This window comes from Artemia franciscana, chromosome 11, assembly GCF_032884065.1.
Source record: "Artemia franciscana chromosome 11, ASM3288406v1, whole genome shotgun sequence".
Lineage (NCBI taxonomy): Eukaryota > Metazoa > Arthropoda > Branchiopoda > Anostraca > Artemiidae > Artemia > Artemia franciscana.
In genome coordinates, this window is record NC_088873.1 from 10307355 (window position 1) to 10326998 (window position 19644).

Here is a 19644-nt window from a genome sequence, read left to right on the forward strand (position 1 = left end):
GACTCTCTAAAAATTTTTATTCGATGTATTTCCGGAAAACACGACGTGTGGGGGAGGGATAGCTAACCTCAGATCACTTTGACGCTTAAAAAGGGCACTAGAAATTCAGATTATCAGTTCTATGAGTCCCTTCCAAATTATATACGACAACTCTTTTTATAAGAACCTTATATGCCCCCAGGGCATAGCTTGCCCAGAGAGCTGTGGAGGCGCAAGTGTCTTCCTCAAAGACACAATTTCCGACCCTTCGACTATAAAGAACAAATTTGCTATCTCCAGTTTTTATTGGAAGCCTACGAGGAAAAGAGAAGCGTGGGGGATGGTTGCTCTCAAATCCCTTTTGACTCTTAAAAAGGGCACTATAACTTCAAATTTCAAATCAAATGAGCCCCATCATAAGTTCATACAACCACCCATTCCATAAAACCTTATATGCCCCCAGGGCGTGACTTACAACCTTATACCCAGGGCATGGGGGGTCTGTGTCAACCCTAGAGGCATTGTTACATGTTCTTTGGACTATTTTGAGCAAAATCCCTATCTCAAAATTTTAATCAGATTCGCTTGGGAAGAGGGGTAGTTGGGGGGGGGGCTTTCTGCCCTTCATCACTTTTGACTCTTGAAACGGAAACGGAACTATAACTTCCGTTTTTCAACCAAATAAGCCTCCTCTAAAGTTTATACAGCCGTCCCTTCCTTAAATGGCCACAGGGCATAACTTACAACCCTTGTCCCAGGGCTCTGAGGGTTTGTTTCAACCTCAAAAGCCTTATTGTATGATACTTAGACTATTTTGAATGAAATGGCTATCTCAAATTTTCTATTAGATGCGTTTCGGGACAATACAACGGGTGTGTAAAACAAGCCCAATCCCAAAAACACTACAAGATTAGCTGCAGAGAAGGCAAATATCGCAATAAGAAATTATTCTATTTTTTAACAAATACAGCTAGTGAAATGAATGAACCTTTTAAGCTTGTTAAATGTTAGCTTTTCAAACAGTTCGTGGTAACGAACTGTAGTAAGGAGCGACCCGGCTCAATAGAAACCAAAACTTTAAAAAATGGAATTTTGATACCAATAGCTACATCAAAAGAATCGGATTTTAATACTGATTTTAAATATATAAGTTTCATCAAGTTTAGTCTTACGCATCAAAAGTTACGATCCTGAGAAAATTTGCGTTATTTTAGAAAATAGGGGGAAACACACCCTAAAAGTCATAGAATCTTAACGACCATCAGATTCACCATAAATTACACCATCAGATTCAGCGTATCAGAGAACCCTACTGTAGAAGTTTCAAGCTCCTATCTACAAAAATGTGGAATTTTGTATTTTTTGCCAGAAGGCAGATCACGGATGCGTGTTTATTTTTTTTTTTTTTTTTTTTTCCTTAGGAGGGATCGTATCGACTCAGTTGTCCTAGAATGTTGCGAGAGGGCTCATTCTAACGGAAATGAAAAGTTCTAGTGCCCTTTTTAAGTGAACAAAAAAATTGGAGGGCACCTAGGCCCCCTCCCACGCTAATTATTTTCCCAAAGTCAACGGATCAAAATTCTGAGATAGCCATTTTATTCAGCGTAGTCGAAAAACCTTATAACTATGTCTTTGGAGACGACTTACTCCTCCACAGTCCCCGTGGGAGGGGCTACAAGTTAAAAACTTTGACCAGTGCTTACATATAGTAATGGTTATTGGGAAGTGTACAGGCGTTTTCGGGAGGATTTTTTGATTGGGGGAGGGGTTGAGAAGAGGGGGATATACTGGGGGAACTTTCCACCAAGGAATTTGTCATGGGGGAAGAAAATTTCCATGAAGGGAGCGCAGGATTTACTAGCATTATCTAAAAAAACAATGAAAAAATAAATATGAAAAAGTTTTTTCAGCTGGAAGTAAGGAGCAGCATTAAAACTTAAAACGAACAGAAATCATTATCCATATGAGGGGCTCACTTCCTCCTAATACCTCGCTCTTTACGCTAAAGTATTTTTTGTAATGTCAACTATTTATTCTACGGCTTTTGTGATTCAGGGGTCATTCTTAATGAATTGGGACAAAATTTAAGATTTGGTGTAAAGAGAGAGGTACTGATGAGGGGGCGAATCCTCTCATATGTGTAATAAAAATGAGAATAAAACATTCTTTACGTAAGCTAATTTATAAGTTACGTATATGTTTTACTAATAAAAAGATTCGTAAAAAATTTAAAGTTCTAGTTGCCTTTTTAATTAACCAAAAAATTGGAGGGCAACTAGGCTTCCTCCCCGCTCTTTTTTTATCAAAATTATTCGATCAAAATTATGAGAAAGCCATTTAGCCAAAAAAAAATAAATATGCAAATTCCTCTGCGGAGAGCCAAAATCAAAACATATATTGATTCAAAAACGTTCAGAAATTAAATAAATAAAAACAAGTTTTTTTAACTGAAAGCAAGGAGCGACATTAAAACTTAAAACGAACAGAAATTACTTCGTATATGAAAGGGGCTGCTTCCTCATCAACGCCCCGCTCTTTACGCTAAAGTTTTTTACTGTTTTAAAAAGAAGAGTTGAGAGAAAGAGTCAAACTGTAGCGTAAAGAGCGGGGCGTTGATGAGGAAGCAGCCCCTTTCATATACGAAGTAATTTCTGTTCGTTTTAAGTTTTAATACTTACTTTCAGTTGAAAAAACTTGTTTTTTTATTTAATATCACACAGGCTTGGCTGAACTTTTCGTTAAGAAGTAATGATACCAAGGCTATTTTAGAAAAATGGATTTTTAACCGAGAACTTTTATTGTAAGTATGTTATTGTTTATTATTTTATTTGCTGAAGACGGCCCTTAGATATAGGGCCGAAACATTCAAATATGTTTTGTTTAATGTTCCTACTACCTGAACAATTGTTTAGGGTCATGAAACTATTGTTAATAAATGCATTTCGACTTTTGGAACATCTTTTCTGTCTTGCAAAACTACCGCAAACTCACCATTATGGAGTTATTCCGTCCCAACCGTTTTCGTTGATCGGATATTTGATATCGCGAATCTGTAATAGTTTAAAAACAAATTTGGGCTATATATTTGCACATTAGGGGGGTGGGGTAAAGCATAGCATATATTAAATACGTAAACTAACCATTGCTGTATTTAATATATGCTATGATTTACCCCCACCCCCCTAATGTGAAAATATATAATAGCTCCATAACAGTCGCCTAGACTCATAGACAGTGAGAGGGCGAAGTAAACCCCCATTAACAGACATACAAAAAGGAGAAATAGATCTGGCTTTAAGAGTTTGTGATGTCCGATTTTCTTCTTTTCAAATCGATTTTCTTCGATTTTCAGAGCTTTTATATTAATCATCTTGACAGTCATTTATATCATGACTTTAAAAAGCCAATATACAATTCCAACAAGGTTGGACAAGTAAAGATCTTAAATTGATTTTTACCCAATGAAAGTACGGTGGTTGAGTTACACGAGAATGCAACTGGACGGGGGTCCAGTTGCACGGGGATTCAGTTGCACGGTGGTTCTGTTGCAAGATGGTTCAGTTGGATAGTAGATCAGATGCACAGTGGTTCAGTTGCACGGTGGTTCAGTTGCATGGTGATTCAGCTGCACGGTGGTCCAGTTAAACTGAGATTCAGTTGCACGGTGGTTCAGTTGCATGGCAGTTCAGCTGCAAGGCGGTCCAGATGCACGGTGGTTCAGCTGCACGATGGTCCAGTTGAAAGGTGGTTCAGTTGCAAGGGGGTTGAGTCGCATAGGGGCTCAGTTACACAGGGGTTTAGTAAAATGAGATTGAGCTGCACGAGGGCTCAGTTAAATGAGGTTCAGTTGCACAAGGGCTCAGTTACACGGAGGTTTAGTTTACTGGAGTTCAGTTGCAATGGAACCGTAACTGCACTATCCAAACAGGCCCAAAATTTCCATCCTCAAAACGGTGACATTCCTTCCTCACATTTACATTCTGTTGCTCCTATCTAGCTCCCAAAGTTAACAACCTTCATATCTCAGCAATTGCTTTACTTCCCCAAAGTATAGCAATAATCTTTCAAAGTAAAGTGATCAGTAATCCGCCGATAACCTTTCACAGCCATTGTCATTAATTTTTAGTGATAATACCTCAACTGTAAGTTACCAAATTGCTGGAATTCAGGTTACCACTACTGCCAGTTTCCTCTACTCTCTACTTTCCTTCAGGTTTGCTCTACTCTGAGTAGAGGTAAGTCTGCTGTAAGTTACCAAATAGTTAGATTTGATCTATCAGTTCAACTAATTTCCTTCAGAGTACCTCTACTGTAGGTTGCCAAATTCATGGAAATCAGGTTTCCTCTACTTTTTTATCTCTACTTTTCTTCAGGTTTCCTCAACTCTAAGTAGAGATAACTCTACTTTTGGTAAAAGTTACCAAATCGCTGGAAATCAGGTTTCGAAGGAATTCAGGTTTTCCTCATGCAAAAAACAAAAAGGTAACAAGAAAGATTTGACAGTCGATCTATTACACTTAGCCCAAGTTTTCTCCAAATTGTACGAAAGATTTTTAACTAGGTAAATGAGAAAGGGTAATTCCAAAGGTTGACCAATTCGAAAGCTTATCCAACTATAGGCAATTCGAAAGCTTCTAAATTCACAACCCACTTATTTTGTTTACCTTATATAAAAACTTGAAAGATATAGATCCTATTCCAGCAAACTCAAATTTTGGTTTAATTAACGACAATGCACAAACAGACTAAGTTTTAGGTGACTTTTAATTTGACTCCTACTTTATTCACGGTAAATCCATTTGCTTTCTGATGGAACACAAGTAGGTAAATACCAAAACATTTATTTCAATCCTCACCTATTTTACAATGCCGGGCCCAAAGGAGTCGTGATAGACCCAATTATATTCCTTGTAACGATTAGCAGCTGTGGCGCTCATTTTTTGAATAGAAAAGAAATTACTGAAGATATAACTGTCTTAGAGACGTGTTACAAAAATTTAAAAACTGGCCCAATGCCAATGTCTGCTGTCGAACAGATAGTAGATGGAGCTATTACTCACCCTATTACAGTCAATCCTGCGAAGTCAAAAACTTTAACAAATAGCTTCAGTTCACATGCTTATCCCTTATATGCTTATCCCTTTATATATCCCTTATATTATTATCCCTTATCCCTTACACAAATAGCTTTCCCTTCAGTAAAGCTTTCCCTTCGTTCACATGCTTGATAGCCCCTGAAATACTGGTTACTAATACTGAAGTACTTTGAAATGTATTTACCTTACAAACGATACCTTAAAATGAGATATATTTACAATTAAAAAAAGGAGGGGGAATACGTATGTTTCATTGAAAAAAATAAATCAAAACGAAATAAAAATTATAATGATCAAACAGTTCGTGGTAACGAACTAGTAAGGAGCGACCCGGTTCAATAGTAAATAAAATTCTTAAAAACGGAAGTTTGATACAAATAGATATATCAAAAGAATCGGATTTTTATTCTGATTTTAAATATATAAGTTTCATCAAATTCAGTCTTACTCATCAAAAGTTACGAGCTTGGAAATTTGCCTTGTATTGGATAATAGGGGGAAACACCCCCTAAAAGTAGAAGTTTCAAGCTCTTATCTACAAAAATGTGGAACTTGGTATTTTTTGCGGGTGCATGTTTATTTGTTTGTTTGTTTATTGTTTTTTTCCCAGGGGTGATCGTATCGATCAAGTGGTCCTAGAATGTCGCGAGAGGGCTCATTCTAACAGCAATTAAAAGTTCTAGTGCCCTTTTTAAGTGACAAAAAAATTGGAAGGCACTAGTCCCCCTCCCCCGCTCATTTTTTTCCAAAGTCAACGGATCAAAATTTTAAGATAGCCATTTTGTTCAGCATAGTCGGAAAACGTAATAACTATGTCTTTGGGGCTCACTTACTCCCCCACAGTCCCCAAGGGAGGGACTACAAGTTACAAACTTTGACCAGCGTTTACATATGATAATGAATGATTATTTTGATGTGTACAGACCTTTTCAGGATGATTTTTGGTTGGGGGGGGGTTGAGGGGAGGAAGCTACGTTGGAGGATCTTCCCTTGGAGGAAATTCCATGAAGGGGCGCAGGATTTTTAAGTATTATTTAAAAAAAAAACAATGAAAAAAATAAATATGAAAAAGTTTTTTCAACTGAAAGTAAGGACCAGCATTAAAACTTAAAACGAACAGAGAATATTACGCATATCGGGGTTCCATCTCTTCCTAAATGGCTCGCTCTTTACGCTAAAGCATTTTTAGTAATATCAACTGTTTATTCTACAGCCTTTGTGATTCAGGGGTCAATCTTAAAAGAATTGGGAAAAAAATTAAGCTTTAGTGTAAAGAGTAAGGTATTAACGAGGGGGCAAACCCCCTCATATACATAATAAAAACATACGAATATAGAAGTTCGTTACGTAAGTTAATTTGTAAGTTATGTGTATTTTTTACTAACGTTCGTTAAAAATTAAAAATTCTAGTTGCCTTTTTAAGTAAACGAAAAATTGGTGGGCAACTAGGCCTCCTCTCCCACCCTTTTTCTCAAAATCATCTAATCAAAACTAAGAGAAAGCCATTTAGCAAAAAAAAAAATTAATACGCAAATTTCGTTTTAATTATTCATTTGCGGAGAGCCAAAATAACAACATACATTAATTCAAAAACGTTCAGAAATAAAATAAAAACAAGAGCTAAGAGCTCATATGGCGCTTGTGACGAGGCCAGAAGAGCTAAGAGGAAAAAGCTCATATGGTATGAGCTCTAACAAAATTCTAAGGATCAATAGATTGATATAAAAGGAAAATCAGAGGCTTAATGCCGGTCGGGATTTAAAATAAGAGCTCTGAGTTTCGATGTTCTTCTAAATATTAACATTCATTAAGATCTGATCACCCACTCGTAAGTTATAAATACCTCATTTTTTCTAATTTTTCCTCTCCCTTTAGCCCCCCAGGTGGTCGAATCTGGTAAAACGACTTTATCAAGTCAATTTGTGCAGCTCCCTGGCACGCCTACCAATTTTCATCGTCCTAGCACGTCCCGAAGCACCGAACTCGCCAAAGCACTGAACCCCTCCCCCAACTCCCCCAAAGAGAGCAAATCCAGTATGGTTACGTCAATCACGTATCTACGACATTTGCTTATTCTATCTACCAAGCTTCATCCAGATTTCTCCACTCTAAGCGTTTTCCAAGATTTCCGATGTTCCCTGCAGCTCCCCCCAATGTCAACAGATCAGGTCGGGATTTGAAATAAGATCTCTAAGACATGAATTCCTTCTAAATATCAAATTTCATTAAGATCCAGTCACCCGTTCTTAAGTTAAAAATACCTCAATTTTTCTAATTTTTTCAAATTAACACCCCCCAGCTTCTCCAAAGAGAACGGATCCGTTCCAATTATGTCAATCACGTATCTAGAACTTGTGCTTATTCTTCCCATCAAATTTCATCCCGATCTCTTCACTCTAAGCATTTTCCAAGATTTCTGTTTCCCTCCTCCAGCCCCCTCTGTCCCCGGATCCGAGTCGAGTCGAAAATGGAGCATCTGAGACAAAAGATCCTTCTATATATCAAGTTTCATTAAGATCTGATCACCTATTCGTAAGATAAAAATACCCCAATTTTCACGTTTTCCAAGAATTCCGGTTTCCCCCTCCAACTCCCCCCAATATCACAGGATCTGGTCGGAATTTAAAATAAGAGCTTTAAAGCACAAGATCCTTTTAAATATCAATTTCATTAAGATCTGATCACCAGTTCGTGAGTTACAAATACGTCTTCTTTCCGAATTACCCCCCCCCCCCCAACTCCACCAATGAGAGCGGTCCGGTTATGTCAGTCACGTATCTTAGATTTGTTTTTATTCTTCTCATTCAATTTCATCCTGATCCCTCCGCTTTAAGTATTTTCTAAGATTTCCGGTCCCCTCCTCAACTGCCCCCCCCCCAATGATGCTGGATCCAGTTGAGATTTAAAATAAGAGATCTGAGTTACAAGGTCCTTCTAAATATGAAGTTTCATGCTCTTTCGTAAGTTAAAAATACGTCATTTTTTCTAATTTTTCAGAATTACCCCTCCCCCCCAAATTCCCCCAAATAGAGCGGATCCATTCAAATTATGTCAATCACGTATCTAAGACTTCTGCTTATTTCTCCCACCAAGTTTCATCCCGATCCCTCCACTCTAAGTGTTTTTCATGATTTTAGCCCCCCCCCCCGAACTCCCCCCAATGTTACCAGATCCGGTCGGGATTTGAAATAAGAGCTTTGAGACAGGATATCCTTCTAAATATCAAATTTCATTGAGATCCGATGACCCGTTCGTAAGTTAAAAATACCGAAAGAGAGCTACCCCAAAGAGAGCGGATCTGTTCCGGTTATGTCAATCATGTATCTAGGACTTGTGCTTATTTTTCCCACAAGTTTCAGCCCGATCCCTCCGCTCTAAGTGTTTTCCAAGATTTTAGGTTTCCCTCTCCCAACTCCCCCTCAACGTCACCAGATCCGGTCTAGATTTAAAATAAGAGCTTTGAGACACGATATCCATCCAAACATCAAATTTCATTAAGATCTGATCAACCGTTCGTAAGTTAAAAATACTCTATTTTTTCTATTTTTTCGTAATTAATCGGCCCCCACTCCCTCCCCCCGGATAGTTAAATCGGGAAAATGACCATTTCTAATTTAATCTTGTCCGGTCACTGATACGCCTGCCAAATTTAATCGTCCTAGCTTACCTGGAAGTGCCTAAAGAAGCAAAACCGGGACCGACAGACAAACCGACAGTGCCATAAAATCAAGTTTTTTAACTGAAAGTAAGGAGCGACATTAAAAACTTAAAACGAACAGAAATTACTCCGTGTATGAAAAGGGCTGTTCCTCCCTCAACGTCCCACTCTTTACGCTAAAGTTATTTACTGTTTTATAAAGTAGAATTGAAAGAAAGAGTCAAACTTTAGCGTAAAGAGCGGGACGTTGAGGGAGGAACATTCCCTTTCATATACGGAGTAATTTTTGTTCGTTTTAAGTTTTAATGTTGCTCCTTACTTTCAGTTAAAAAAACTTAACTTTTTTTTATTTAATTAGAACAAAACTCGTCAAAAAAATCAACAGATGAAAAAGTTAAATTGAATAGCTGTATGTGGTATGACATGAACTTCTAGACTCGGAACGAGCAAGAGTCACTTCTTGCGGCGTAGTGGGGAAAACAATAAATAAACTGAATAAATTAAATAGACTCTAATCATTCCTGAACAAAAAAAAACCTAAAAAAAAGCAAAAAATAGAAGACGAAGGGGAAGAGAAACAAAGAAGCTAAACAAATTCTTTTTTTTAATTAAATTTCCTCCTAACTTGAAGATACCCCATTCTCCCTCCTTAATACGTTTAAATGTCCTAAATAACACTGTTTCGGAATTTTCTTCTCATTTATACACCTATTCCTTGAGTACTTACCTCCTGTCTGGCATCTCCAAGGAATAGCGACGAAGACTACACTGCCTTTCCATAACAAACAAACACAATTAAAAACCAAAGGTAAATTTTATCAAGATAGTGGAAACCATTTCAGTGAATATTTAGGTGAATATTGTGCTTCAGAACACTATTTTTAAATCCCGACCAGATCCGGTGAGATTGGGACAGATGGAGGAGGAACTGGAAAGCTTGGAAAACGTGAAAATTGAGGTATCTTTATCTTACGAATGGGTGATCAGATCTCAATGAAACTTAATATATAGAAAGATCTTATGTCTCAGATGGTCCATTTTCAATTAGAATCGGATCCGGAGACATAGGGGGTTGGAGGGAGGAAACAGAAATCTTGGAAACCGCTTAGAGTGGAGAGATCGGGATGAAGCTTGATGGGAAGAATGAGCACAAGTTCTAGATTCGTGATTGACATAATTAGAACGGATCCGCTCTCTTTGGAGGAGTTCGGGGGGGGGGGGGGGGGTAATTAAAATTTTTTAGAAAACTTGAGATATTTTTAACTTAAGAAAGGGTGACCGGATCTTAATGAAATTTGATATTTAAAAGGAACTCATGTCTCAGAGCTCTTATTTCAAATCCCAACCAGATCTGGTGACATTGGGGGGATATGGAGGGAGAAACCGGAAATCTTAGAAAACGCTTAGAGTAGAGAGATCGGGATGAAACTTGGTGGGTAGAATAAGCAAATGACATAGATAGGTGACTGACGTAACCAGACAGGATCCGCTCTCTTTGGGTTAATTAGGGGGTGGTCCAGTGCTTTGGTGAGTTTGGTGCTTCAGGACGTTTTAGGACGATGAAAATTGGTAAGCGTGTCAGGGACCTGCACAAATTGACTTAATAAAGTCGTTTTCCCCAATTCGACCATGTGAGGGGCTGAAGGGAGAGGAAAAATTAGAAAAAGTATTTCTAACTTACGAGTGGGTCATCGGATCTTAATGAATTTTGATATTTAGAAGGACCTCGTGTCTCAGAGCTCTTATTTTAAATCTCGACCGGCATTAAGCCTCTGATTTTCCTTGTAAATCATTCTATCGATTCTTAGAATTTTGCATATGCCATATGAGCTCTTGGCTCTGCCGACCTCGTCACAAGTGCCATATGAGCTCTTAGCTCTTGTTCTATATTCTGATGACTTCTGCCAACATAGTAATTGCCACAGTCACATCGCATTTTATAAACCCCTCATTGGCGAGTTATTGGGGTTTTATTTTTACCAGAGTTTAATAAATTTGTGATTTTTGAATCATGAGTGAAATTACACACAGATTATTTTTCGTGTAAACATTTTTTATTTTGTTCTGATTTTTGGGATGTACAGATGATATATTATATTTAAGGGCTTATCAAAAGTCTTACATTGTGAAATATCTTTGGTTTTACAGGAACGTCTTTTTAATCCATGGCAAATTGTAGTATTGACAAAAAGAATGGTGTATCAGTTACCAAAAAGAATATCTCTGATAAAACCTATTTTTGCTTTTATGTGCAAATCCGAGCAAATGTTCAATCAATGAGAGACGTTACAACTGCTCTTTTACCGTGTGGGGGGGGGGGGAATTGTTTGATTCAAAATAAAGATATCTTCTGTTTTGTCTTGGTTTTCTATATATAGTAAAATCCAGCTTATCAGTACTTGGAGTAATTTTTATTCAAAAGTATTCTTTCCAAAAATCCTAAGATTATAATACAGGAAAGATAAAAATATGTAAAGCAAATTAGAGATTTACATTTCGTGATATCAAGCTAGAAATAATAGAATTTTTTTCGAAAAAACGAAAAAACATTTGTAAAATATTCGGCCGTCAATGTGTGTTTATTTATATACAACCCTGCATATAAAATAAGATCTTGATGAGCAATGGCAATGGAATTTATATTTTGCGTCACATAAAGCTGTAAATATTGAAGTCAACCATTAAAAAGATAATATATGTAATGAAACAGCATCAACATAAAATAATATTTACATATATATCCAGTAAAAAAAATAAAGGATATAGCAGTAGGAAATTGAAAAATACAACAACAAAATACGTTTTGCATTTTTTTTTATCACCTTTTGTTTTGTATTTCTGGATGTCAGAATGTTCTCATCGTCAGATGTCAGAATGTTCATTGTCCTGTTAAGTTCTATCCATCCTTCCGATAGAATGGAAAGTATCTTTTCAAAGGAACGACTTTATTAGAAATTGGAAAGCTCTAAGGATGAATCTTCAATAAGGAACCGTATTTATTCTCCAAGATTCACTCCAGGACCCGCTATTGTTCACCTCATTTCTAGAACGTTTGAACCCCAGAAAATCGAAAAAAAAAAGAAAAAAAAGTATCCAAAATTCTTCTTTCTACCGAAACAAGTTCCTGTGGTATATATAATTTCCTCTCTAGAGTCTGCTTTGCATAAATACGACACATCTATTTCTAAACCAGATGAATTTAGATCTTGTCTTATAAATAACCTTTATAACAGCCAAAAAAAGGTAACTCTCCTACCAATTTTACACCAGATAATTTGCACGACATGCAAATATTATCTAATCTCCGCAAAGACCTGTCTATTATAATAGCCAAAGCAGACAAAAATTCACTTGTTGTCATGGATGCGACATATTATGACAACAAAAAGTATTCACATTTAAATGACAAAACTACATGTAAACTGATAACTCACGATCCGTGAGTTATTGTTGAACTATCAGTTCAACGATAAATATGAACTAATCAGTTTGCTAATAATGTTATGAATGAATTAAAGCAGCTAAAACAGAATGGTAGAATCACCCCACAATTATACAATAGATTTTTCCCCTGTGGTAACTTCTGCCCAAAATTTCACGGTTTACCAAAACTACATAAACAAGGTATTGTCTTCAGACCTATCGTGGCATTTATCAAAGCCCTCGCTTCCAATATTGGAAAATGGCTTTGCACAGCTTTCAAGCCTTTACTGTATTCCAAAATTCCGATATTAGAAATTCGACAAATTTAGTTGAAAAACTTAGGAACAAAAGATGGCTTATTTTGATGGTAACTGGCGGGATGACTGATTTTGAATCATCCCGCCAGGCGTAAGTCTTGGTGCATTTTAATTAATCTGCCGTACTTTTGGCTTGAAATGCATTATCTTTATGAAATTATTTTCCTCACTTGGATCCAATTACTTTTTGTCATATAACGTAGCTGTAACCTTCGTATTTTAACCAACAGTATCAGCATATTCTTTCCTTTCATAATAATGCAAATGGAAGTAAATCAGTATGTACGGCAAATTTTATGGAGACAAATCTGCATGTAGCAAAGTTTTATGGAAGCAAAATCTACATGTACAGCAATTCTGTACACGAAGCAAATTTTATGGCAGCAAATCTGCATACTCAGTAAATTTTATGAAGACAAATCTGTATATACAGCATATGGAAGTAAATCAGAATGTACGGCAAATTTTATGGAGGCAAATCTGCATGTAGCGAAGTTTTATGGAAGCAAAATCTACAAGATTCAAGATTTTATTTAAAGATTTTATTTAAACTTCTGTACAACACACACAATATAAAAAAAAGGGTCAAGCCGGAGACACAAGGTCGATTGACAAAGACCCGGTATAACAATATAGCACACCTATTTGACAAAAAAAAGAAACAAAAACAAATGCATAAAATAAATATAAATAAATCTGCGACTCACCACTAAAAAGGAACCCACCCACAAAAAAACTGAAACTCGGCAGATATCAATCGGGAAAACAAAATGAAAACAGTGTGCAAGGAGGGTGACCGATGACCGGCAACTATTGTGTTTATCAGAAAACACAATAGTTAGTAGTTTTGATGTTGTTTTCATGTATACGAATATAGATGTGGCTATTTCCGAGCAAATATTAAAAAACAAAATAGAAGAAAATTAACATTTAATCATAGATTCAGTGGCAGGAATTAACTTCGAAATTTTAATGAACCTAGTTAAAATTTTAAGAGGTTTTCATTGTATTTTCAGTTCCGTGATTCATTTTATCAGCAAATAAAAGGGCTACCAATGGGAGCACCTTTATCCGGGCTATTGGCAAATATTTATGCTGAGAATCTTCAAAATTGCGATTTAAATTCATATTCTTTAAAATATTTCTATTGTGGTGGCTACATGGATGATGTAATTTCTCTTTGGAACTAAGGGGAAACTGAACTTTTAGATAATCTTAATGCTTATGATAGAAATTTGCAGTTTACCCTAGAAATTGAAATTGAAAATAAATTACCATTTCTAGATATGTTAATTATTCGTAGTACTGATAAGCAGGATTTTAATATCTATAGAAAACAAACACAAAACAACAGATATCTTCACTTAAAATCAAATCCGCCCCCCCACAAGTTAAAAGAGCAGATGTAGCTTCTCTGCTTGATCGTGCCCTGAACATTTGCTCCGATTCGTACATTAAAGCAAAAATAAATTTTATCGGAGATATTCTTTTTGGTAACAGATATCTCATTCTTTTTGTCAATAATACAATTAGCCACAGACTAAAAAGACATTCCCGTAAAATCAAAGACGTTTCACAATGTGAGGCTCCTGATAAGCCTTAAAATATAATCTATCTTCCGTACATCCCAAAAATCACAACAAAATTAAAAAATGTTTGCACAAAAAATTATCAGTATATAGCATTCACTAATAATATTAAGATCAAAAAATTTATTAAACTCTGGTAAAGATAAAACCCCAGTTACTCGCAAAAGAGGAGTTCATCAAAACCATATGACTGTGGCATTTACTATGTCGGCAGAACTCGTCATAATCTAGAAAAACGCCTGCACAAGCATAAAGAAGACATAGGCAAAGCATTAATTTCTAATAATTCTAATAACTCCTTTGATTCTGCTTTAGGTAAACGGTATAAATGATCTAACAAAATATTTTACTAAACCAGTAGACAATAGTAGAGAATCTGTTACAAAAATGCCTTTAAGACTGGCTGCTAAAAAAGCAAGATTAGCTTGGAAAGCTTGTATTTAATTATTTCACTCCGTTTGGACGAATCTTATCATCTCTTATCACCTTATTTATCAGTCCTGGATGAACTTCATTGAAGTAATGATGCTAGTGCTCTTTTAAAAGTTTTTAAAAGCATTTTTAATTTTAAAGTTTGTATTTTAATGCAAGTTTTTTATATATACATATATATATATATATATATATATATATATATATATATATATATATATATATATATATATATATATATATATATATATATATATATATATATATATATATATATGTGTGTGTGTTTGTTGTTGTGCTGAAAATGGCCCTTGGACATAGGACAAAATATTCACTGAATTGATTTACACTGTCTTGAGAAAATTTCCCTATTGTTTTTAAGTGGGTTTCTTTATCTCCAAGGAATCGTCGGACATAGTAGAGATAGTCCAAAACGAATGTCTAAGAAATAACTTTAGTAAGGTGAAGTCCATTACACCTCCCTTCTTCGCAAAGCCAATCTGGTTACTATTGCAGAAAGGATAAAAAATTGCTATGTTTCGTCAATAAGGCTCTCTTTAAACCCAGAGAAACTCGCTTTTCCTTAGTAACTTTTTCCTCTCTTAGATTTCACCATCTTCGTTCTGATTCAACAAAAAAAAAACCTTTTCCATTCTAATAAAATCTTCAATAGAAACATGTAGAAGAACATTTTCTCCTATATAATAACAAATTTAAACAGGCGAATCTTCTCTAAGTCCATTTTTTTATCATTTATTTTATTATTTAGATTAATAAAATAAAGTTATTTTATTAAGTTAATTTTAAGCTTATTTTTGCATACAATATTTTTATGAATTTCTTTGAAGTTTCATAATGGTTATTTCGTGTTGACAAATTTCGTATTCAATCAGTTTTTAAGATTCTTCTTTTTTTGCTTAACATAGTACGTGGAATTTGGTTCTTTTAGAGCTTGTGATAATGTTACAGAAATAAATGAGCAGATTATATGTAAAAAAAAATACCCATAGCTACTATATTTTAAATCCCTCAGTATCTCATGCGTCGAATAGTTCATATTTTCATTCACGTATCTAAACGTTAGACCAAAAATTCCCACTGTATTTTCTTCTCTCTCTTTATTATATTTCCAGTATATTTTCTGAGCAAATTTCATTTTTCATTATTTTTTCTATAGTGACACTCCCACATAAGGTATGTGGATTAATCAAACGGATTCCGCTTGCAAACCTTTTTATCGATTAATTATTAAATAAAACTGACTGTCTGGGCTCTTTAAAATTCGGTCGCTCACCTTAAACTCTATCCTGAAAATCAATTCAATCTCGCTTGAAAATGAATCTGAGAATTATGCCCGAAAAATCAACCTACATAGTACCTCAAAATAACCATAGCCATATACAACTCACGAATAAACTCAGTAGTCACATATCAGAAACCTCATATGAACAAACCTCATGAATAAACTCAGTAGTCACATATCAGAAACCTCATATGAACAAACCTCATGAATAAACTCAGTAGTCACATATCAGAAACCTCATATGATCAACCTTGGCTTATGAGTAATAGTGAACTCATAAGATGGAGCTTACTGTATTACTTGGCATTCCTACTTGACAAGCCAGGTGAAAGCCATATACCCAAAAATGCCGACTCTCAAATCTTCAAGTGTTTTACAGATAAAATAAAACCCAATATCATTTTTGCACACATATTAGGGATTGGTATAAAGCCCATTTTTCTCTAATTCCCAGTGTATTTCTTTATTCAAGGATCATACAGAAGAGAGAAACTTACGTGGTATTTTCATGAAACTCTGCAATAAAGTCAGTTTCCCCATATTCTGGATACATAAATAAAACGGGCCAAACTAGAGTCTCTCCTTCCAAGTGTACACCTTTGTTGATAGCAGCTGGATGACACGGCTCAAGACTCTCCATACTTAAATCACCATGAACTTGTATCCCACGATTTTTTATTGCAGCCAAAATTGTCTTGTGCGATGCTTGTAGTTTCCTTTCTGCGATATCAGCTTTCCTTCTATCCCGGTCTTTGATAGACTAAAATAAAGAATCGAATTTTTTTTATATCCAATAATCAGAGCAGATATACAGTAAATCTGCATATACAGCAAGCTTTATGGCAACAAATCTATGGCAGTAATTAAGCGTATACAGCAAATTTTAACGTAGCAAATCTGAATGTAGGGCAAGTTATATGGAAGCAAAATCTGCATGTACAGCAATTATGTATATTAAGCAAATTTTATGGCAGCAAATCTGGATACACAGTAAATTTTATGGAGACAAATCTGCATATACAGCAAATGGAAGTAAATCAGTATGTACGGCAAATTTTATGGAGACAAATCTGCATGTAGCAAAGTTTTATGGAAGCAAAATCTACATGTACAGCAATTCTGTACATGAAGCAAATTTTATGGCAGCAAATCTGCATACTCAGTAAATTTTATGGAGACAAATCTGTATATACAGCATATGGAAGTAAATCAGAATGTACGGCAAATCTGCATGTAGCGAAGTTTTATGGAAGCAAAATCTACAAGATTCAAGATTTTATTTAAACTTCTGTACAACACACACAATATAAAAAAAAAAGGGTCAAGCCGGAGACACAAGGTCGATTGACAAAGACCCGGTATAACAATATAGCACACCTATTTGACAGAAAAAAGAAACAAAAACAAATGCATAAAATAAATATAAATAAATCCACGACTCACCACTAGACGGGAACCCACCCACAAAACAACGGACACTCGGCAAATATCAATCCGAAAAACAAAACAAAAACAGTGTGCAAGCGAGGGTGACCGATGACCGGCAACTTATTTGAAAAAAAAAAAAATGAGTGTACAGCAATTCTGTACATGAAGCAAATTTTATGGCAGCAAATCTGCATACACAGTAAATTTTATGGAGACAAATCTGCATATACAGCAAATGGAAGTAAATCAGTATGTACGGCAAATTTTATGGAGGCAAATCTGCATGTAGCGAAGTTTTATAGAAGCAAAATCTACATGTACAGCAATTCTGTACATTAAGCAAATTTTATGGCAGCAAATCTGCAGAACGCTCCTGGACTTAGATTATGCTGATGATTTAAGCATATTAGATGAAAGTGTGAGCAAAATGAATGAATTTTTAGAGGTTTTACGAGTTCAGGGTGCTAAAATAGGCTTGAAAATTATTGTTAAGAAGACTAAGTCACTAAGGTTAGGAATAAGTGAAGATGAACAGGTGACCTTAGGTAACGAAAAGATTGATCAGGTTGGGAGCTTCAGTTACCTTGGTAGTATTATTAGTAAAGATGGTGGGAGCAGTGAAGATGTTAAAAGTAGAATAGCTAAAGCTCAGGGTGTTTTTTCACAGTTAAAAAAAGTTTGGAAGAATAGAAAGATAAGCCTACAAACCAAGATTAGAATATTGGAAGCTACAGTGATGACAGTGGTCAAATATGGCTCTGAAGCATGGACACTCCGAAAAGCAGATGAAAATTTACTAGATGTTTTCCAGAGAAATTGCCTACGGATTGTTCTGGGTACCCGGCTGACTGACCGTATTTCAAACAGTAGGTTGTACGAAAAGTGTGGTTCAATCCCGCTTTCTGGGGCTATAATGAAAGAAAGGTTGAGATGGCTAGGCCACGTTCTACGGATGAAGGATGACAGATTACCGAAGATTGTCCTTTTTGGCCAACCGTCTGGGGCTACACGGAAAGCAGGTCGTCCTTGTCTGGGTTGGGAGGATGTCATAAATAAGGATTTAAAGGAAATGGGAACTTCCTGGGAGGGTGTAAAGAGGGAGGCTTTAAATAGATTAGGTTGGAGGAGGAGCGTGCGTAGCTGTGTTGGCCTCAGGCGGCTTGGTGCTGCAGTGAGTTATTAGTAGTAGTAGTAGTAGTAAATCTACATACACAGTAAATTTTATGGAGACAAATCTGCATATACAGCAAATGAAGTAAATCAGTATGTACGGCAAATTTTATGGAGGCAAATCTGCATGTAGCAAAGTTTTATGGAAGCAAAATCTGCATGTACAGCAATTCTGTACATGAAGCAAATTTTATGGCAGCAAATCTGCATACACAGTAAATTTTATGGCGACAAATCTGCATATACAGCAAATGGAAGTAAATCAGTATGTATGGCAAATTTTATGGAGGTAAATCTGCATAAAAAGCAAATTTTATGGCATCAAATATGCATATAGAGCAAATTTTATGGAAGCAAATCTGCATAAAAAGCAAATTTAATGGCAGAAAATCTACCATAAAGAAACTTTCCGTCCGTTTAAGCAAAACTGATCACCACCATCTAACTAGACTGGCAACTCACTCACCAAGCTACGAGAGCCTACGCACAAATAAAAAACAAGCTTGTCTCTATATCTTGCACAGTGTTCTCAAATAAAAAACAAGTTTGTCTCTATATCTTGCACAGTGTTTTCAAATAAAAAACAAGTTTGTCTCTATATCTTGCACAGTGTTTTCAAATAAAAAACAAGTTTGTCTCTATATCTTGCACAGTGTTTTCAAATAAAAAACAAGTTTGTCTCTATATCTTGCACAGTGTTTTCAAATAAAAAACAAGTTTGTCTCTATATCTTGCACAGTGTTTTCAAATAAAAAACAAGTTTGTCTCTATATCTTGCACAGTGTTTTCAAATAAAAAACAAGTTTGTCTCTATATCTTGCACAGTGTTTTCAAATAAAAAACAAGTTTGTCTCTATATCTTGCACAGTGTTTTCAAATAAAAAACAAGTTTGTCTCTATATCTTGCACAGTGTTTTCAAATAAAAAACAAGTTTGTCTCTATATCTTGCACAGTGTTTTCAAATAAAAAACAAGTTTGTCTCTATATCTTGCACAGTGTTTTCAAATAAAAAACAAGTTTGTCTCTATATCTTGCACAGTGTTTTCAAATAAAAAACAAGTTTGTCTCTATATCTTGCACAGTGTTTTCAAATAAAAAACAAGTTTGTCTCTATATCTTGCACAGTGTTTTCAAATAAAAAACAAGTTTGTCTCTATATCTTGCACAGTGTTTTCAAATAAAAAACAAGTTTGTCTCTATATCTTGCACAGTGCTTTCAAATAAAAAACAAGTTTGTCTCTATATCTT

General features: G+C 35.5%; 1 protein-coding gene across 1 annotated transcript in view; it reads right to left on the bottom strand.

The window, feature by feature from the left end:
* The window catches only part of LOC136032786 (tetratricopeptide repeat protein 4-like), a 61049-nt gene that overhangs the window by 17468 nt on the left and 23937 nt on the right, over positions 1 to 19644 (bottom strand). Inside the window, exon 6 of the mRNA XM_065713152.1 lies at positions 16295 to 16557. Coding sequence (XP_065569224.1) covers positions 16295 to 16557 — 263 coding nt within the window. The remainder of the gene's footprint in view (positions 1 to 16294; positions 16558 to 19644) is intronic.